The 22738-nt window shown below is 45.1% G+C and overlaps 1 protein-coding gene across 2 annotated transcripts in view; it reads right to left on the bottom strand.

Annotated features, from left to right (window-relative positions):
• Window positions 1-532: 532 nt before the first annotated feature.
• Window positions 533-22738, bottom strand: part of IFNGR2 (interferon gamma receptor 2) — a 34531-nt gene continuing 12325 nt past the window's right edge. The window contains exons 2-7 of one of the 2 annotated variants that reach the window (XM_082655574.1): window positions 20130-20262; window positions 13133-13341; window positions 8684-8829; window positions 4904-5063; window positions 4337-4494; window positions 533-1217 (exon numbers count right to left, since the gene is read on the bottom strand). In XM_082655574.1, the coding sequence (XP_082511700.1) occupies window positions 1035-1217; window positions 4337-4494; window positions 4904-5063; window positions 8684-8829; window positions 13133-13341; window positions 20130-20262 (989 nt within the window). In that variant the 3' untranslated portion in view covers window positions 533-1034. The remainder of the gene's footprint in view (window positions 1218-4336; window positions 4495-4903; window positions 5064-8683; window positions 8830-13132; window positions 13342-20129; window positions 20263-22738) is intronic. The other variant, XM_082655575.1, reaches the window with a different exon arrangement.

The raw sequence follows: 22738 nt of genomic DNA, 5'->3' as shown, positions 1-22738 counted from the left end.
TTTATTTATTTATTTATTTGGCTGTGCCGGGTCTTAGTTGTGGCACGCAGGATCTTTTAGTTGCAGCATGTGGGATGAAGTTCCCTGACCAGGGATCGAACCCAGGCCCCCCTGCATTGGGAGCGTGGAGTCTTAACCACTGGACCACCAGGGAAGCCCCCATATAAATGGACTTTTAATTAATATCCTCTGAACAAAATAACCCATCAGTACTTGCATCATCAGAAGACTTGCAGGCCCAGTGGCCATCACTATTGCCCATTGCCTAATTCTCTTTACACGCCTTGCTCAACACATGTGACATATCACGTACAAATGCAGGGCTGATGCAGCTTCTGAGAATCCCCTTCCTAACTTTTCAAGGAATCAAGTGACACAGGTCAAAATTTCTTGCTGCGTGACCATGAGGTCGCTGGGTAGCTCTACTGGGTGTTATTTAAGAAAACAAAAATTTAGATATAGTCATTTTTAAAAGTTGAAACTTTGCAGAAAATAGACCAAAATAAAGGTGAAGAGGAAAAACTTCACAGACTTTTAAAAAGTTAACTGTACAGTCTTTTATTTCTAGCTTGAAAAGAAAAAAATGACCCTTAAATTAATAGGAAACTATTTACAGGATTAATCACATTTTAAGCCAGGACACTCAGTGTCCCTTGTTACAGGGAGAGGCTGGGACAGCTTAGGTGACCTGCCCAAGGGGCCCAAGCTCCTTGCCATAGCCAGGAGAGGACCCCGTCTCCTGACCGCCTGGCCCCACCCACAATGTACAAAATATCAGAGGGGTGCCACAGCCATTTTGATAACAAATAATTATGGGCCTTTTTAGTGTTTAAGAGAAACCTTAATTTTTTTGGTATGTAGAATCGGTCTAGAAACTTGTTGGATTTAGGAAATTCTTAGTTTAAAAAAAGTAAGTTTTTCTCTCCCACGGGACCCAGGACCTCTCCCCAGGCACCCCCGGGTCTTTTCATGACAGGAATAAGGAGTCGTGGGCTCCATCAAGTCCTGACAGGCACATCCGCAGCTTCACTGTCTCAGGGTCCTCCTTCCACAGGCTGGTGGCTTGGATCCGTGCTTTGGTTCAAAGTGTTTTGGAGAATGTCTTCTTGCTTATTCTCTGGAAACGACACGATGGACACAGAGTCCCAGGCATCATCCTTTGGCGAGCTGTCCTTGTCCAAGGCGTCTAAGATGGGCTGAGCTGGATCCTTTAAATACTTGAAAAGGTTGAACACCATTATCATAATTTGTTTAGCAGTTCCAAATACCAGAACTTCATACTTTAGTTTTAGTTGGCATAATCCTATTTCATTCAGGTGTAACTTTCAATTCTGTCCACCAACGAAGTAACTTCTAAAACCGGACCCCTGTTCACCCCCCATCTCAATAACTCACACGAATCCAAGGGCCAACCCAGGGAATACTCTGAAAGCACGAAAGGGCAGCGTAACTCAGAAAAGCAAGTTCTGACTTGCTGCACTGGATGAGGGCTTGTGGATTATCAATCCTAAAATGTCTCTGGAATTCTAACTTTTCAGGGAAGGAGGAAATGGAGCCTCTTGTTCAACTACCATGGGGGCAAAGAGGGAAAGTTCACGAGCATTTTTCTCAGCCACTCCACCCACTGGTTGGTTCTACTTCACACAACACACGGGGTGCAGAGGATCTGTGCTACGCAGCCCTGGGCGAACCAGAAAGCGCAGGTCCTCAAGGCAAAGTGCCGGTCCACAGGCCTTAACTTGCCCTGGCCCTCCTGCCTTGGCTCTGGGCTTAGCCATCAATTAACAAGTTACCAAGAACCAACTGCCCGGCTCTTGGAAATGCTGAAAGATACTGAAATACGGTCAGCTTAGAGCTGGCTGATGAGAAGACGAATAACCACGAATCACGCGCACTTGTGAAACCTCAAAAATATAAGTGAAACCTGATTCATTATTCTCATGTAACTTCAGTGACCTTTGATATAGACTTTTCACACTTTCTCAGAAAAGTGAACCGAAACACTTTATGTTTTAGATTCAAGCACCAAAGGACCAACTAGTACTAAATTCACTTACTAGGGTCCTGCTGCTAGTTCTGTGAGACAGAGTTATTTGTTCGTTTGTTTTTTAAATTTTTTGCCTGTGCCACGTGGAATGCGGGATCTTAGTTCCCTGTCCAGGGATTGAACCTGTGCCCTCTGCAGTGGAAGCTCAGAGCCTTAACCACTGGACCACCAGGAAAGTCCCGAGACAGAAATTATTGATGCAAGTAAAATTCTGAGTTGAGACCTGTTACGTTGTGACAGTATTAACCAGGGAAGGTTTTTTTTTTTTTTTTTTTTGTGGTAAGAACACCTAACATGAGTTCTACCTTCTTCACACAGTTTTAAGTGCACAACACAGTACTACCTACAGGCACAATGTTGTACAGCAGAAACCAGAACTTATTCATCTTGCATAACTGAAACTTTATACCATTTGAAAGCAACTCCCCGCTCCCCCTGCCGCCTGGCCCCTGATAACCACTGTGCTACTCTCTGCTTCGATGAGTTTGACTATTATTCTATTTAGATTCTTGATAGAAGTGGAATCCTGCAGCATTTGTATGGAGGTTCCAGTAGGGAATTTAACATGTGCTTCGCATAACGTCTGTGTACTTTAAACACCTCATGACAGATGAAGGGAAACAAGTGACTATAGCTCTTTCTAGAAGCACCACTCTGTCTTTACAGACTAGATACAACAACATAAGGTTCTGTTTCCAGTACTTTGACCCTGATCTTACTGCAGAATGATGAACCCCCAGAAGCAAGTGGTTCCAAATATGCTTGTATCAGCTAGCTTCTGATCCCAAGAATGTCCCGGCTGTCTCCTCAGAGGGCCTGGTTCCCTCGCAGAGCCTCAGGGGGTCGCTGGAGCTGGGCAGGAAAACAGGACTTTCCATAAGACCTACCCACTCCACTTTTCTTTCTTAAATCCTTTAAAATACTAGTAACATCCCCTGTGTACTCGGCATGCAAGGCTTTGAACTCACGGCTCTGGGTGTTTACTCTAGAATCCTCCTGCCTGCACACTGTCTGACCCAAAGCTCATGCTCTTGACTGCTGTCCCCACTGGTCCATGTCCCCTCCAGCCAGGCTCCAAAAGCCCGGGACTCTCGTGTTGTCTCCAGAGGGAACTACTGCGGCCGATCTCCTGTCCGGGCCAGACCAGGCCACCTTTTGGCCAACCTCGTGCCATTAAAAAAATTTAAAAAAAATTTTTTACTTTATTTAACTAATTAATTAATTAATGTATTTGGCTGTGCCGGGTCTTAGTTGCCGCATGTGGGATCTTCGTGGCGGCATGTGGGATCTAGGTCCCTGAACCCGGGGGATTTAACCCTGACCCCCTGCATTGGGAGTGCCGAGTCTTAGCCACTGGACCACCAGGGAAGTTGTCCCCCAATTTTTTTTTAATTGTGGTAAAATACACATAACATAAAATTTACCATCTTAACCATTTTTAAGTGTACAGCTCAGTAGTGTAAAGTCTATTCACATTGTTGGGCAATGATCACCACCATCTGTCTCTAGAACTTTTTAATTAATTAATTTATTTATTTGGCTGTGCCGGGTCTTAGTTGCAGCATGTGGGATCTAGTTCCCTGACCAGGGATTGAACCCAGGCCCCCTGCATTGGGAGTGTGGAGTCTTAACCACTGGACCACCAGGGAAGTCCCTAGAACATTTTTCATTTTGCAAAACTGAAACTGTCCCCGTTAAACACTCACTGCCCATTTCCTCCCTCCCTCCGGACCCTGGCAACCACTATTCTACATTCTGGTTCTGTGAATGTGAGTACTCTAAGCACCTCATATAAGTGGAATCATGTAGTATTTGTCTTTTTGTGACTAATTTATTTCCCTTATCATAATGTCCTCAAGGTTCATCCATGTTGTAGCATGTCTCAGAATTCCCTTCCTTTTTAAGGCTGAGTAATATTCCATTCATATGTATACACCACATCTCTCTCTTGTTTTTCTGGCTGCACCTGTGGCTTGCAGGATCGTAGTTCCCTGACCAGGGATTGAACCCGAGGCCAGAGCAGTGAAAGCGCCGAGTCATAACCACTGGACTGCCAGGGAACTCCCACCACATTTTATTTATACATTCATCTGTCGATGGACACTTGGGTTCTTTCTACCTTTTGGCCGTTGTGAATAATGCTGCTATGAACATGGGTGTACAAAGAACCAAGTGCTGCTTTTAACACAAATCTCAGTGTCATGGCTTTGTCCACTGCTCTACTCTTAGGCGTTACCAGGGGGGCATGAAAGGCTAACATGTCACCCTTTTAAATGTGTACACACATACCTCTTCTATTTGTGATGGGATGCTTGGTGCAGAGTGAAACCAGTATTTAACCAGGCCTCTGTATTTCAGTACCAGGAAGAGACAGGCCCCCACCAGCACTGACAGCAACAAAAAGGTTCCCATAGAGATCAGGATGACTTGTTGAAGCTTGGTAGCGGCTAAACAGGTGACATAAAAGTGAACAAGATGACCATCCTACATACGATACAAACATCGGGTAATTTCTCAGCCACCACTGCAATAAATAGAGTTCTCAGCCACCACTGCAATAAATAGAGTCCCAGTAAACTGGATGGATACTGCCCCTCCTTCACCCAGCCCTGTATGCTTTAATTAATAGCTAGTAAAGGCAAGCCTAAAACAAAGCAAGTGTTAGCTGTCTGGCAGCTCTTGCTACTGGAGACTTCAGCACGAGCTTGTTATGTCTACAGTGAAGTGCTGTCCTAGCCCCTTCTCTCTGGGTCTCCGCACTCTCACCACCCTCCACCTAATAAGGAATCCCTGATTGCACTATTTTAGGAGTGTTCTGTTCCCATCTCAGAAAGGACTTAAGAAAGCATACATTACCATCCACTGTTGTTTCGGAGCAAGATATGTTGCTTAAATGCCCAGGTCTAGAGATGTTTTCTTTTGCCAAAAACAGTTCTGCCTTGAGTTGGAAACAGTATACTCTTAAGGGTTTTAAATCATTCAACGTGATGAAGTTGCTCCTGAAACGGTGTGTCACCTACGTAAAATACACCAAGAACCACACCTGAAAATCACCCACATAGATATGGTCAAGCCCCTTCCATCTTCTCCAATGTTTCCTCAAATTCACACTGAACACAATAACCAAAGAAGAAGGTAATTCTGTTTCTAAACAAACAATACCAATTTTATATGTATCACATATGCTTATAGCAGACAAATTTTCTATGTGAAAATTGGTGAGGAACGTCAAGAAAGATGCTGATGGCATTAGAGCTGTGTTTCTGGCTGTGAGGCCCGAGGGCCCAGCCGAAGCCCCATCACAGCAATGGAGGGTCCACATCCCAGTTTCTAGGACGAAATTTTCTCCTTTCAAATGAACATTTTGTATTTCATGGTTAATCTCATCTAGATACTTGAAGTTAGTCAACAGATAAAGGAAAAATGTCATTCTAGGAGATAATGTTCCTTTGGTTCCCAATCTGCTTCTGGTTTTCACTGAAATGTGCTGACTCCTTTTATAGTTTTGGTCAAAATGATCTGAGTGATTTATGTCATCAGGAAAGAGTTGGGTCCCAAATTCTTAGCGGATTCTGTCCCCTCCTTCCCTCCCTGCTGCTACCCTCCCTCGGGTCTTGTCACCTCCACATGGTCAGTCAATGGTTCCTCACTCTCACCTCAGACAAACTGTCACTGTTCCACAGGGAAAGGAGAAAAAACCCCACTATATTACGGCTATATAGGATTTCTCATAAAGGACTGCTTTCATTTTTTTTTTTTTTTTGTCTGCTGTGGGTCTTCATTGCTGCGTGCGGGCTTTCTCTAGTTGCGGCGGGCGGGGTCTACTCTTTGCGCGGTGCGCGGGCTTCTCATTGCGGTGGCTTCTCTTGTTGCGGAGCGTGGGCTCTAGGCGTGCGGGCTTCAGTAGTTGCGGTGTGTGGCCTCTGTAGCTCCGAGGTATGCATGTGGGACCTTCCCGGACCAGGGATCGAACCTGTGTCCCCTGCATTGACAGGCGGATTTTTTTTTTTTTTTTTTTTTTTGCGGTAGGCGGGCCTCTCACTGTTGTGGCCTCTCCTGTTGCGGAGCACAGGCTCTGGACGCACAGGCTCAGCGGCCATGGCTCACGGGCCTCGCCGCTCCGCAGCATGTGGGATCTTCCCGGACCGGGGCACGAACCTGTGTCCCCTGCATCGGCAGGCGGACTCTCAACCACTGCGCCACCAGGGAAGCCCCAGGACTGCTTTCTGATTTTGAGATACTACAGTAGAATATACTATAGCCATTTGAAATGGTGGAATATCACACACACTCCGGAACGTGGAGGTGAAGCTGCTTACATATGTTGACTGAAAAAAGGCAGATTTTTCAACAGTATATAGAACATCATCTTATTATTTATTTATTTATTTGGCCACGCTGCGGGACCTAAGTTCCCCGACCAGGGATTGAACCCGCGCCCTGTGCAGTGGAAGTGCGGAGTCTTAACCACTGGGCCGCCAGGGAAGTCCCATGATCTTATTTTTAAAAATACAAAATGATCATATCATATTTGAATAGTAGGATTAGAGATGAGTTTTAATTTTTTTTCCCTCCGATTTGAAATGATGACTGCCATGGCAGAGGAGAAACAGTTTTACTCCTGATGTCACAGAAAGCAATTTTAAGGACAACATTCTTTTTGAGTAGTTTATTTTGGCAGCCAGTTGGCTATTCCAAAAGTTAGAATCACAGACTGCGGAGAAGAGCTACCATGCAGGCCTGAGACCGCTGTCCTTAGAAAGGCTTGCTTGCAAGGCTGACCCAAGGCTGGCATCTGGGACTTGGATTTGAGCAGTGTTTCCGCCATTCCCTGACTGATAAGGGTGGTTTCCTGTATAAACAATGCTCTTTATGCTGAACACCTGCTCTCCCTCTGGGAGTCTGGAGTTTTGGTGTCTATGTTGGGCAGAGGGTGCCTGTGTGACCAGCCCCCAGTAAAAGCCCTGGGCACTGAGCCTCTAACGAGCTTCTCTGGTAGATAAGATTTCACACGTGCTGTCACGTCACTCTTGTTGTTAAGTGTGTCCTGGGTGACTTCCAGGGGAAGACTCGGAAGCTTATGCCTGGATTCCTTTAGACTTTGCCCCATGTGCCTCTTCCCTTTGCTGAGTTTGTTTTGTGTCTTTTCTCTGGAATAAATCACAGCCTCGAGTACAACTATACACTGAGTCCCATGCATCCTTCGAGCAAATCTAGGGGTTGGACTTGGGGACCCCTGACATACAGACTCACAGCTGGAAAGGAGATCGTACAGGTGGCTTTCAGAGTTACTTTAGCCCCAGAATCTTTTGTTCATGAAAGTCCAAAGTATACATGCTCTGGCTGAAAGGGAGAAAGGGGAATCCCTTCTGCATTCTTCCAGGCGTTCTCTATTCCAGTTGACCAGACCTTGACCTCAGGATTTCCGGTCCCTGGAAACGATTATTTCTTTCTTCCCTATTTGCTAAGAGTCTGTTCTTCAGTGAGTTTTGCCTTCCTCGGTGTTTTTACACTCACCACAAAGAAATGAAGAGCAAGTGCAAACATCAACTATGTGGGAGAGAAACAGCAATTAAGAGCATGGACCTTGAGGCTAGATGTCTCCTCTGCTTTGCTGTCAGTTGCTGGCCTTGGGCTAGTTACTTAACCACTTGGTTTCCCTCTCTGTGAAACAGGTGGGTGTAAAGGTTAAATGAGATGATGTATCTAAAGTGCCTGGGCCAGGTGCCAGACACAAAGAAAGCTCTGGATAAACATAAGCTCTTATTCTTATAAAAAATTATAATAATGTTGAACTTAGGAAATCACGAATTTACACAGGTAGTAAAACATCACTAAATGTAGCTTGGAGGGACTTCCCTGGTGGTCCAGTGGTTACGACTCCACGCTTCCACTGCAGGAGGTGTGGGTTCGATCCCTGGTTGGGGAACTAAGATTCCGCATGCCGTGTGGCGTGGCCAAAAAATAGAGGAAAAAGAATGTAGCTTGGATAATCAGATACTGGAGGTGATTAAAGGCCGTCAGTTTTTTCTTGTGCTACCCAGGGCTGACCAGACCCCTTTTGGTCTGACCCACCTTTGTCAACCTTACCCTGCCCCAGCCCCTCACGTGGCCTGCATTTCTAAAGGATCCGAGCACGTGCAGTTCCCCAAATGTGCCGAGCCTTTTCCAACCTACTGGCTCTTCTCCCTAGAACACTCTCTCTCCTTCCAGTAGACTTTTCACCTATTCATATTGCCCTCTTTGCAAACCATGCAAACCAGAGAATTCATATAGTTAAACCTTGCAGACTGCAGTAGTAAGTTCATGGCTGTAGAAACAGGCCCACAGAAGCTCCCCAAACTCCGGAGTGTGGCAAAGGCACCATGGGCACCGGCTGAGTCCAGACCCAGACCATGGGGACCATGTGATACCAGGCAGAGAGGGCCCTGCAGATGGGTCTGGTGGGAGGGGAGTCTCAGCACAGTGAGTAGAAGCAGAGGTCCTGAAGAGAAAGATCAGAACCACTAAGGCTCAGCCCCTAAGGGGATACTGGGATACCCTGGTGTCCTTGGCCACTTTAAAGTAGACTTTCTTTTGCTATCCAGAAACTCCAAAGAAATGAAAATCAAAAACAAAGAGGAAAAATGCTCTTGCCTGTTTGCTTCCTCCCTTTTCCCAGTAGTAGACATAATACCAAAAAAAGGCCACGGAGGCAGGGACATCAAAGGGAGAAGAAAAGCTGATGATAAGGGAACCTTCTTCTGGGGTCACCCAGATGTCTTCTGGAGGCCCGATGGTGGCTGAAATAGAATTACAAACAAAATCAATCCATCAGTCTATGTATATACGTAGATACATATATATACATACACATGTACATCATATATATATATACAGAATATGTATATTGTACATGTAATTATATTTAGTATGGTACACACATGCATATATTTATATATGCCATGAGATTGCATTCAGACTACCAGAGGCTGTTCTGGGCACCAGATTTACTTGGAAGGCTCTGGGGCAGGTAGCCCAGTGGAGCTACAGAGTGGCCCCAGGGGTTTCTGGCCTTCACGGAAGGAGGGGTCCTCACAGTTGTCCACATGGCCGCGCCTGCCCACCCCCAGGAGACAGCTCAGGTGCAAGGATCGGGCAGGTACAGGGCACTCCCTGGCTAAACCACAAGAGCCAGTATTTCTCATCACAATTCCACAAGAAGAGTTTCCAGAGTCCCCACAAGGGACATGCCCAAGTTACAAGAACCCCTTCACTCAGCAATGCCCCAGACATGGTTTCCTACCAGGTGGTTAAGACTGGCCTGGTTGAAGTGCTATTTACCAACCAGAGGTCCTTCTGACCATAAGCAATGCTAGTAAGTCAGAAAGAGAAAAACAAATATCGTGTATTAACACATATATGTGGAACCTAGAAAATGGTACAGATGAACCGGTTAGCAAGGCAGAAATACAGATGTAGAGAACAAACGGATGGACACCAAGCGGGGAAGTGGCAGGGTGATGGTGTGATGAATTGGGAGATTGGGATTGACATATATACACTAATATGTATAAAATAGATAACAAATAAGAACCTCCTGTATAGCATGGGGAACTCTAATTCACTTCGCTGTGTAGTAGAAACTAACACAACATTGTAAAACAACTATACCCCAATAAAAAAAGGAAAAGAAAAAAAAATAACGTGGTTCATATGCCACCTTTATCAGGTTTCCAGAGAGCTGGAAGGTTAACCAAAGGTCACATTTTCATGCAGAGAGGGAAAAGATTTTGTTAGCCCACCAAAAGTGGTGTTTAAAAACTTTTAAATACGTGTATCTTTCTAGCTTTTTCTAATACAGTGATTAAATATAATAACTGAGAAATATTAGCAGCATACGTCTATTTGTTAAGGCTTTTCATATAAGTCACAGGACAGCCAAGGACTATGGCTCATGATATGCTCTTAGAAGGAAGATTACGGCATTTATCAGCTGAGCATTTAAATTGTATAATTAACCAGAGGAACTCAGATCAAAATACAGGTTGTGTCCTCCAAGTTCTAAGAGGCCTGTTTCTGCACCTTCTATACACACAGATGATCATATCACGGTGACCAGTTCTGCGTTCACCAAAGTGGGGCTGGATTTCTCTCTCTCACTTCCACACTCCGCCCTGGGCTCTCCCAGGTTGGGGAGGGTTAGGCATGTGTTCTGGTCACCTTTCTCTCTCTGTAAAAGTAACTGGTCCCTGCAGGGTTTGCACTCATGCCCTCTGATCTCCTTTGTTCTGGTGGAGGAACTAAGTCCAGACAGATACAGGGTCGGGCCTGGCCCACCTCAAGCCACAGCGATGTTAGTGGATTAGCTGTGTGTAACAAAAAGCTCTCATTAAACCCGCTCACAGATGCTGGCACTCACGTCTTCAAGCTACGCTTTTGAAAGCGAAGTGACTGGAGCATGGAACAACATGTGGACCTGCAGGCCCAGGGCCCCGCTGAGCAGATTCTCTAGACTTTTCTGTGACTTACCCACCGGAGTGGGCATGGGAGCCTGGATGACTAATCACTTAACCGCTGAAAGGTCAGCACCGAAAGACCTGCCCTTCTGAAGGGCGTGCCAGATGGAGAATCTGATACCAACGTGATGAGTCTGTCTCTCGAAGGCGGACAGTCTGCCTTTTCTCTGGGCCCTGAAGGAGGGCTCAGTGGATCTATGGGTCATTACTGATAGCAGTGTCCACAGACTGAGCGATCACTCTAAACCTGGCAACACGGACTTTATATCCGTGTCCACACAGATCTATGTAACAACCACAGAGGGCCATCCCCATTTCCCAGAGGGGGAAACTGAAGCCCAGAGGGACATTACTTGCCCAGAGTAACAGCCGGTAAGTGGCAGTGTTGGGATTTGAACCCAAGTTTATGTGATGCCAAAGCCTGCCCCCTTCAGGCACCATCTCATCCCTCTACCCTCAGTAAAGCATCTTCAAGTTGGTTACCCATCCTGACTTGACCGCAAGTGCTGAAAGCAGCGATGGGCTCTGAGAACACCACTGTCTTGAAGTTTACCAGTGACTCCCCACCAGTAACTAACCGAGGACATGGCTGCCCAACTCTGGCCGGGAGGAGAGAGAGCAGCAGCTGGCTGACTCTGGACCAGCAACTTGATGACAGGTCCTGCTTCTGATACCGCCATTACTTTTTTCTCCACTAATTCCCACTTAGGTAATGCTTGATAGCTCAGATGTGTGATGGTTCTCCACTCAAGGACAAATAACTTGTCCACAGAAGACCAGCCAGCAGGGACTGCACTGTCTTCTCATACCATCCTCAAATTGCTAGCAAAAACCTTTTTTTAAAAAATAATTTAAAAAAAATTTATTTATTTATCTTGGTTGTGCTGGGTCTTAGTTGCGGTATGTGAACTCTTAGTTGCGGCATGCATGTAGGATCTAGTTCCCTGACCAGGGATCAAACCCGGGCCCCCTGCACTGGGAGTGTGGAGTCTTAACCACTGCACCACCAGGAAAGTCCCTTTCTTAGCTTCTATTACAGAAAATTTCAAACATATAGAAAGTAGAGAAGACTGTAAACAAAGCTCATGTACTCATCACCCAACTTTAAAGCAACCATCAAGTCCTGACCAGTTTTGTTTCTCCTGTGCCCATCCACCTTGTAAGGACCACCTTGCCCCTCCCACTCTCTGGATTATTCTGAAGGAATCTCAGACATTACATCATTGCATCTGTAAATACTTCAGTATGTATCTTGAAAAGACCAGACTCCCGCCTTTTTAAAAAAAATAACAAAATACCATTACAACACCTAAAGTCTATTAGCAACAATTGCTTTATAAATCATCAAAGATCTAGACAGTGATCACATTTCCCCAATTGTCTTATACCTCTGTTTAATTTGAATCAGGATCCCACGAAGTTCCATACTTTGTGTTTGCATAGACACCGGAGAAACATTAGGCATGGCTGACCATGTGAAAAATGAATAATTGAAGGAACACATCTATAAACTAGTGTCTGACGACTCTCATGCTCCCTTCCAACATCTGGGAGCATATCTGTTCATTCAATCATTCCACAGATATTTTCTCCTATGTGCCAGGTACTGTTCAAGGCTGAACTAAAATCCTTCCTGAACGTAAAAGAAGTTGTGCCATGTAACAGAGATCAGTGAAGCCAATGTGCTAGTATTCCCTCCAGCACAGAGGTTAGCAAACTTTCTCAGTAAAGCACCAGAGTGAGTTGACGCTCTGACTGGTCACGCAGCCCCTGTTGCGACTACTCAGCTCGCCTGTTGCAGCTTGGAAGCAGCCATAGATGGTATATGAAAAGATGGGGAAACTGCATTCCGATAAAACTTTTTTTTTTTAAATTGAAGTATAGTTGATTTACAGTATTGTGTTAGTTTCAGGTGTACAGCAAAGTGATTCAGTTATACATGTATTCTTTTTCAGATTCTTTTCCATTATAGGTTATTACAAGTTCCCTGTGCTATACAGTAGGTCCTTGTTGTTTATTTTATATATAGTAGTGTGTATATCTTAATCCCATACTCCAAATTTATCCCTCCCCCCCTTTCCACTTGGGTAACCATAAGTTTTTTCTCTATGTCTGTGAGTCTGTTTCTGTTTTGTAAGTAAGTTCATTTGTATCATTTTTTTAGATTCCCCATGTAAGTGATATCATACAATATTTCTTCCTCTGACTTATTTCACTTATATGATAATCTCTAGGTCCAACCATGTTGCTGCAAATGGCATTATTTCATTCTTTTTTATGGCTGAGTAGCATTCCATTGTACATATATAACACATTTTCTTTCCAATAAAACTTTACAAAAACCAGTTGGTGGGCAGGATTTTGACCTGCAGGCTGCGGTTTGACAACTCCCAGGCCTAGCAAATCACCCTCCCCTAGCCCCAGCTTCCGTGGTCAGTACTCGGGTTTGACGATCATACCCACCTGGGTGCTGGTTATTTAGGGTGAGAGGCAGGACGGAGGGGCGTGGAGTCAGTACCGCTCAGCGAAGAGGAAAGTGAAGAAAACCTGCAAACGTTAAAGGAAGTTTGTACCCAAGTCGTCTTACCATTCCGATAGTGTTCGAACCAAGGCGCCTCTACCCAGGCAGAGACGAGGTCCCCCAGCTTAGCTCGGAGGCGTAAAGTGATGTTGAAATGCCGTGGGAAGCCCTCCGAGAGGCTGTTTGCGGTAAAGTTGCACTCTGTCCCGGTGAGGTTCGTACAATCCACCCTGCTGTCTTTTCTGTTGACGTCATACCAGGTACTACTCGTGCTGCTGCAAAGAGAAGAAGGATTTTACTTTGCACAAGTCTCTCTTTGATCACATATTAACAGTTTCCCCAGAGATGAGTTTTTATTTATTTATATTTTATTTTATTATTATTTTTTTTTTGCGGTACGCAGGCCTCTCACTGCTGTGGCCTCTCCTGTTGCGGAGCACAGGCTCCAGACGCGCAGGCTCAGCGGCCATGGCTCACGGGCCCAGCCGCTCCGCGGCATGTGGGATCTTCCCGGACCGGGGCACGAACCCACGTCCCCTGCATCGGCAGGCGGACTCTCAACCACTGCGCCACCAGGGAAGCCCCAGAGATGAGATTTTAATTCGATGTTTTTGATTGAGACATTGCTCACATACCATACACTACCCCCATTTAAAGTGGTACCACTACCCCCATTTAAAATGGATTTCAGTAAATTCACACGGGTGTGCAGCCTCAGCACAATCCATTTCAGGACACGTTCATCATCCCCTAAAAACCCCTGCACCTACAGCAGTCGCTCTCCACTTCCTCCACCCCCCAAGCACGGTACCACTGATATACTTTCTACCTCTATGGAGTTGCCTGTTCTGGACATTTCATAGAAATACAATCATGAACTATGTGGTCTTTTGTGACGAGTGCCCTTCACTTAGCCTGTTTTACTTAGTATGTTTTCAAGCGTGATACATGTTGTAGCATGTATCAGTACTTCATCCCTTCTTATGACCAGATAATGTCCCATTGTATGTACATACCACATTTAGTTTATCCACTGATCTGCTGATGGGCACCTGGGTTGTCTCCACTTTTTGGCTATTGTGAATAATGCTAAGAATATTCGCATGTAAATTTCTTTGTGAACTTATGTTCAGTTCTGTGGGGTGTATACCTAGGAGTGGACTTGCCGGGTCATATGGTAACTCTATTTTTAACTGATTTCCGAAGTAGCTGCACCATTTTACATTCCCACCCACAATGTATGAGGGTTCCAATTTCTCCTATCGTCACCAACACTTGTTATTATGCCTTTTTTATTTTATTTTATTTTTTAAATAAATTTATTTATTTAATTTATTTTTGGCTGCATTGGGTCTTCATTGCTGCACACGGGCTTTCTCTAGTTGCGGTGAGCAGGGGCTACTCTTCATTGCGGTGTGCAGGCTTCTCATTGCGGTGGCTTCTCTTGTTGCGGAGCAAGGGCTCTAGGCGCGTGGGCTTCAGTAGTTGTAGTACACAGGCTCAGTAGTTGTGGCTTGCAGGCTCTAGAGCGCAGGCTCAGTAGTTGTGGCGCACAGGCTTAGTTGCTCCGCGGCATGTGGGATCTTCCTGGACCAGGGCTCGAACCCGTGTTCCCTGCATTGGCAGGCGGATTCTTAACCACAGCACCACCAGGGAAGCCCATGCCTTTTTTATTGTAGCCATCCAAGTGGCTGTATTTTCCCTGGTGACTAATGATGTTGAGTATCTTTTCACGTGCTTATCGGCTATTTGCGTATCTTCTTTGGAGAACTGTCTACCCAAATCCTTTGTCTATATTTTAATTGGGTTATTTGCCTTTTAATTTTGAGTTGTAAGAGTTCTTTATACATTCTGGATACAAGTCCCTTATCAGATATATGATTTGCAAACATTTTCTGCCGTTTTGTTCTACAGTTGATTTTAATGCTTCAAACTCAGCCTCTGTAGCCTATGTCTTAGGCTGTTACAGGTGTTACATGTATGATACTGTGTTCATACAAACCATACCCATACTTCCTGCTGGTGTAGAGTTTGTTTTTACCCCATAGCTGCCCATTTAAAGAGAGTCTTGGCCACATGAAAACTTTGCCAAATGTAAGGCCATGCATCCTTGTAAGTGAGAATGCATTCCCCAGAGTCCCAATGCCACCTGCCCACGTGGGATTCTACTCGCTGACTCTGAGCTCTGTCCTTAGGAGACTGACTTGAGAAAAGGCAGGGAGGTAGCTCTAGAAGCCTCAGTAGTGCGGCAGCAGGCACGTCCCCTCTAGGGACAGGCTGTGCCCTGGACAGCAACTCTGGCCTGGAAAGCAAGGCCAGGGGAGACAGGAGAAATGAGGCTGAGGGGGTCACGGCCACCAGCTCTCACACAACACATGTGCTTCTAAGTGCACCTCTGACCCTGCCTGGAGACTTATCTTCTGCTAATGTGGCGGGTGACCAGATGAAAGCCACATGTGGCCAGGGATTCCACAGAAGACGCCCACCATACTCCACGCCCTGGGGCCACAGGCCCTAATGGGGAAGGCACCACAAACCACAGGCAGCCCCTCTCAGTCTGGGGGTGCTGTGCTTCACAAGGGGGTAAGTGTTTTTTTTTTAAGTTATACAGATACTTAAAGGTACTATAACCTTCTCCCTGCCAATCCCAGCTGTTGAACTGGGGCAAAAGGCCCTCTCCCTGATTTGCCAGAGAACTGACCACCCATGTTCCATCTCCTCCCCTCACCTCCAAGCTTGCCCCTTTCGGATTTATCCCAGGGATGCAAGGGTTTTTCAATATACGCAAATCAATCAGAGTGATACACCATATCAACAAATTGAAGAATAAAAACCACATGATCATTTCAATAGATGTAGAAAAAGCTTTTGAGAAAATTCAACACCCATGTATGATAAAAACTCTCCAGAAAGTGGGCACAGAGGGAACCTACCTCAACATAATAAAGGCCATATATGACAAACCTACAGCTAACATCAGACTCAAGGGTGAAAAGCTGAAAGCATTTCCTCTAAGGTCAGGAACAAGGCAAGGAGGTCCACTCTCGCTACTTTTATTCAACATAGTTTTGGAAGTCCTAGCCAATCAGAGAAGAAAAAGAAAGAAAAGGAATCCAAATTCGAAAAGAAGTTAAACTGTCACTGTTTGCAGATAACATGATACTATACATAGAAAATCCTAAAGACGCTACCAGAAAACTACTAGAGCTCATCATTGGATTTGGTGAAGTTGCAGGTTACAAAATCAATACACAGAAATCCGCTGAATTTCAGAACTACTTTTTAAAAGTGTTTCTCAAAAAAGGTGTTTAAAAGGGCACAAGCCATCCAAATTTAAATGAGAGCTGACACATGAAGGTCAGCAGTTTGCGGGGGTGGGGGGAAGTGGAGTTCTGGAAGGTGGCCTCCCCATCTAATTGCAGAGGACAAAAATAAGGTGCTGTGGGCCCCATTTAAATGGATAATGAAATGGACACAGCCTCACGAGCATGGCACTGCCCCATGTCTGGACTCCCACCCTCTTGCCCAGGCTTATGTTGAATCAGCCAGTCTGAGCCTTACCCAGCAAGTAGTCCTGGCTCCTGGCAATGTACTCATGTGGATGGCCTCTGTCCCTTTTACCTAATTTTGAAAGCAACCTCATCATGAGAGGGAGAACAGCATAATGATTAAACACATGGACTCTGGGGCCAGATTACCTGGATTCAAATCCCAGTTACTTCACTTCTCTGTTCCTCAGTCTTCTTATCTATAAGATGGGATGAACTATAGCATCTGACTCTCAGGGTTGTCCTGACAGTTGAAACAGTGGACACCAGGAAAGTGCCTGGATCAGGGCCTGGTGCCTAGTAACCACCATCTAAATGTCTGTTAAACACCTGGGCAACCAATGATTTCACTGTCCAGCCTCTGTTACATCACTTCCAAAAATGATGAAGTTTTTTCCCTTTGAACCCAGCAAGTCATTGTCCAGAAATGTAAGAAAATCCGACACAGTTTATGTTTGAGGACATTACTTATAACAGTCACAAACTGTCAACTATTTATACCACTCATGAGTGAGGAAAAGTTTAAAAAATCCTGAGTGATACATCATATAACAGAACATAGAATAAAAATGTTCACACAGAAATAACTGTATGAAAAAAGTGGCTACATGCTTAACTACATTAAGTTAAAAGGAAAGAAAAAAAGGAAACAGGACCCAGAAGCATAACCCCAGTTTTGTTTCAGTCTCACACACATGCTGGCACATTTGCAAACAACTGCACGTATTTAGAAAAAAATGTCTAGAGAGAAATACACTAAAATGAGAATAGTGATTTTTCTTGGACAGCAGGTTGTTTTAATTTTATTCTTTTTACTTTTCTGGATTTTCCACATTTTCTATAAAGAAAATGTATTGCTATTAAAATTATAAAACAATGAAATTTAAAAAATGCATTGGGAAGACTGGGCAAGTGGGGTGTGACCAAGAAAGGGCCCTGCTGTCTGCCTGTTTTTATTTTCAAGAAAAAACAGAAATTCGGTTCTTTTTTTTTTTTTAAGTGAACTCTCCAGATGTTTAAATGTTGGCACTAATTGGAAAAAAAAAAATTAAACACTGTGACCAAACACAGACTTTAGGCCACGTGATCTGCAACTTCTGATTTAAACTTAAAATTTGCCCACAAAGTGCTCTATGTAATTTTGGCTTTGCTACTGTGACTGTCAAAAAACAGAGGCACGTTTATTTATAATTATAGTGATGTTTTACTGGAGAGAAACAGAATGGAAACTTTTAAGTCCCATTTTTAAATTTTTTTTTAAAATTTTTTAAATTTAATTTTGAGCCCCCTCAAAATTAAATTATTTAATGTAACTAAAATGTCCTAAACATGTGAAAGTACCTAGAAACAAACCAACAAAAAAAGCAAAGGCCCTCTTCCATGATCAAATCTATAATTGGAAAAGAAAACAAAATTAGCTTCTGTTTGAGTTTTCAGTGACCCCCTCAGCTTTTACAAATAGGGACATTCACATTCAACACATCACATCCCAAACCAACCTCTAACCTGATAAAATATCTACAAAATGCTTTCCGAATAGAAAACACAGTGAAACAGGTTGGTCTGTGATGTGAAACTGTCAAAGGCTTTAACAAATACTTCTAATATTTAGAGGTGCTCTGTCAACCCACAAATGTACTTCCCCAGTCAAGGCTAAGGAATGCTAGTCAACAGATCAGCTGTAACTTCCCCTTACTGAAATCTTCTTGTGTGGCTCTAGGATACCATATTTACTCAATGCCGAGCAGGGCCAGCTTCACGGGCACGTGACCTGCGCAGTGGCACAAAGCTGTACTCCTAGGAGGGCACCTGGTTTGAAGCTCTGCTTTACCATCCTGAAATTCCCAATAGTTTTTGCACAAGGGGCCCTATGTTTTCATTTTGCACCGGGCCCTGCAAATTATGTAGCCGGTCCTCATGGACTGGTCCTTTTATTACAGATGATCATGTTTATAATTTATAATTACTTAAGAAATAGATAAATGCAATCCAGAGATAGTACTCAAATCCCAGTTCAGAATTTATTTTTGTTAAGCAAGTATTGTTACAATGGATAGTTCACGATGAAAACGAAGTCATCTGGAAACTACTCCTCTAACAAATTAACCATCTGTAATTTTTCTACATTGCCTGCCTGCTCTTGACCACAGACTCATTCCATGTCGCATACAGTTGCACCTGCTGTCATGTGACACATAACTACCCATTTTACTGGTCACCTAACGGTTCATCCATAAGTTAAAACTTGACAGAGTTTGCCACCTTCCTGCTAATGGACATGAATAGACACTTCAATGTATCAGTATATCTTCATGAATAAAAGTTTGTTTTTTTTTCCTGATGGGGGTGTCGTATTGTCTGCCTAGGATGAAAGTAACATGGACATCCCTAAGACTGTAAGTGAAGAGTAGAATTATTTTCTAAGGGGGCTGTGCTCATAATTGATCCTGATCCAGCACTGCATCCACCAGCCACATTCTCAAAAGCACTGAGCATTCCTTTTTTTTTTTTTTTTTTTTTTTGCGGTATGCGGGTCTCTCACCGTTGTGGCCTCTCCCGTTGCGGAGCACAGGCTCCGGACTCGCAGGCTCAGCGGCCATGGCTCACGGGCCCAGCCGCTCCGCGGCATGTGGGATCTTCCTGGACCGGGGCACGAACCCGTGTCCCCTGCATCGGCAGGTGGACTCTCAACCACTGCGCCACCAGGGAAGCCCCTAGCATTCCTATTTTTTAAAATTTTGCTTATTTAGTAATCTAAAAATGACTTAGCCGATAATTTTGTGTGTGTGTGCACCGTGTGGCATGCAGGATCTTTGTTCCCCGACCAGGGATTGAACTCACGCCCTGTGTATTGGAAGAGTGGAGTCCTAACCACTGGACCGCAAGGGAATTCCCACAATAATTTTAACTTAGTCTCCACTTAATTCATTTAACAGGGTAAACAAGGACTTGGATTTTGCCTTTCTTCTTCCCCTATGTGTCTATACTGCAAATCAAGTGATGGCAAACTGTAAAAAAGCTTGAAAAGAAGGTGAGAGACAGAATGAGGGGCCAGAAAAAAATGCAAAATGGAACACCAGCTTAGAAACTGAGAATTAATAGTTCATTAGATGAATAACTTCCTTATTAGACCAAATTTGGCCCACAAGCCTAAATAAACCAGATTTTGACACTTGAAAGAGATGAAGACCAAAAGATGCCTCTTGCCCTTTCAAGATAGGAAGGCTTTTTATACATCTTCTCTTGAAACTGATGAATCAACTTTCACCAAACTAAGCAGTCATGTGGTTAGACAGCTGAGTTCTCTGATGGCCAGTGTCCTTTCAGCCTTCAGATACATGGGGTGTTGTGAAATCTCTGTCCTTGGAGATGTAAAAAGTACAAGAGAACTATCTGCTTCCCATGGATTTGCATACAATCCTGCCAAGAGGCAAGAACAGGCAGCTGGCCTCAGGTTCCGTAACAACCTCCCAACCCCAGCTCCCAGTAAGAATGCCAACAGAAATGTCGCTTACTATTTATACTGCACCTGGTAGACCACCAGCCTTGCGTCATTGTTCAGGGACACAGGCTCCCAGCTCAGAGCCTGCTGGGCGTTGTACAGGTGAACCTTCAGGTTTCGAGGAGCAGGCAGCTGGAAGGGGGTGTCTTGACAGGGACAGAGAATAAGAGAAGGGAGGAGAGGCGGGAGAGAAAGGGAGGGTCAAGAGGAGAAAAATCGATTACAAAAATATTCCAATGCACTCTACCAGACCATTCCTACACCTTGGTTTTTTTTTTTTTTTTTTTAACTAATTGCTATTGGAGTATAGTTGCTTTACAATGCTGTGTTAGTTTCTACTGAACAGCAAAATGAATCAGCCATACATATACATATATCCCCTCTTTTGGATTTCCTTCCCATTACGCCTCGGTTTTTGGTATTACCCGTTCTCCCCTACTCCTTTAGCCTTTGACTAAAGACGGCACCACTGACACAGACCGTGGGAAAAAGGGGGGCTTGGGGATGCCTTTCCACTTGCAGGTTCCAGTCCTTATGAATGGGTCCTGGGTATGGGGTCTGGCTGAACCAGAATGCCTGTTTTACGTTTAGTAAGTGTGGGTAACTTAACAGCCCGGGCTTCTGTTTCTTCGTCAGGAGTAAGGAATAAGTAACAGTAGACTGCAGAAGGCCGTGGAGAAAATTAACTTGATGACTACTTGACATGCATTAGACCCAGACTTATACCAAAGGAGTGTTTGGTAAACGTCCACAAACATGGGTGCGCGCGCGCGCGCACACACACACACACACACACACACACAGAAACATACCCCAAACCAGGCGTGCAAAGCCCACAGACACCTGGGAGGGTGAGGACTTGTCTTCTGAGCTTCATCAGAGTCGCTGTGTTTCTCAAAGACCCCCCCCAACATCACAAGCACTGAAGTTAAAATGCAGATTCCCAGGCTCCGCCCCAGACCAGGAGTTCTGCATTTCAACAAGCTTCCCAGCTGATTCTCATGCACACTGAAGTTTGAGAACTACAAACGATAGAATAACACATTCCCCAGGGAACTGCCACCAAGATCTGAATCCCCCTTTTCGGGGTGACCTGGGAGACACAACTCCAAACAGGTGCTTTACAGGATTGGGCTAGAGGCTGCCCGCACGGGAGCCTTTGCTCTAGTTAGAAAACAGACCGTAATGATAGACTTTCTCTGAGATTTAAAGATTAATGGGGACTTCCCTGGTGGCGCAGTGGTAAAGTATCCGCCTGCCAACGCAGGGGACGTGGGTTCGATCCCCGGTCCGGGAGGATCCCACATGCCACAGAGCAACTAAGCCTGTACGCCACAACTACTGAAGCCCGTGAGCTGTAGGGCCCATGTGCGGCAACTACTGAAGCCTGCATGCCTAGAGCCCGTGCTCAAGCCACTGCAATGAGAAGCCTGTGCAACAAAGAGTAGCCCCCACTCGCTGCAACTAGAGAAAGCCCACGCACAGCAACAAAGACCCGACGCAGCAGACAAAAAAAAAAACAAAAAACCATTAATGAGAAACACCCAGAGGTGGAAAGTGAAGTTTGAAAAACATGCCGTTCCAGAATTCAAAGCAGGAAACTCAAACCACACAATTTCAGTAAATGCATCCAAGCTTAAAGAAGGATGCCCGGATCAGCTGATAGCCTGGCCCGCTGCTCTCTTCTGAAAGGTACATTACCTAGAGTCTGTGGCCACTTGTTTACTTACAGAATGTCCACTGTCTTCACAGCTATGTCCTTGGGCTGACCTCCATTCTAGATCTTAATTCAAGCAGCTCACCAGCACTGCTGCCAACTCATACCAGGCCTCATGGAAGCTGGGCCAAAGGCGCAGCATGGCGGGAGGCTGGTCTCCTGGTCAGGCCCATCCCGCTCACTGTGGCTGCTATAGCCCAGTGGATGCCAAAGCTGAGCTGAGAAATGAAGTTCTGCTTCCAGGGAGGGATGTGCAGGCTCTCAGGGGTGAGTGCTTGGTTGGGGCTGGGCACCCATCAGAGCATACCGGAGGCCTTCTACTGTCTATATTAGTTTCCTAGTTTTAAAAAATTAATTAATTTTTGGCTGTATTGGATTTTCATTGCATGCGGGCTTTCTCCTAGTTGTGGCGAGCTGGGTCTGCTCTTTGTTGTGGTGCGTGGGCTTCTCATTGCGGTGGCTTCTCTTGTTGCGGAGCACGGGCTCTAGGCGCGCGGGCTTCAGTAGTTGTGGTGCACGGGCTTAGCTGCTCTGCGGCATGTGGGATCTTCCCGGTCCAGGGCTCAAACCCGTGTCCCCTGCACTGGCAGGTGGATTCTTAACCACTGCACCACCAGGGAAGTCCCCAGTTTCCTACTGATGTTGAAAGAAATGACCCAAATGTAGTGTCTTAAAACAACCCAGATTTATGCTCTTACAGCTCTGGAGGTCAGAAGTTTGCAGTAGGTCTCACTGGGCCCATGTCAAGGTGTCGGCAGGGCTCTGTTCCTTCTGGAAGCTTGCCTTTTTCCTTGCCTAGAAGCTGCTCACATTCTTTGGCTCATGGCCTCTGCCTCCGGCAATGCTGGGCTGAGTCTTTCTTGTGCTGCCGTCTCTTTGGTTCTGACTCTCTTGCCTCCCTCTCC

Source organism: Grampus griseus, assembly GCF_964374135.1.
Source record: "Grampus griseus genome assembly, chromosome: 5".
Classification (NCBI taxonomy): Eukaryota; Metazoa; Chordata; class Mammalia; order Artiodactyla; family Delphinidae; genus Grampus; species Grampus griseus.
The sequence above is the reverse complement of the archived record's forward strand: the minus strand, read 5'-3'. Positions and strand labels throughout refer to the sequence as shown.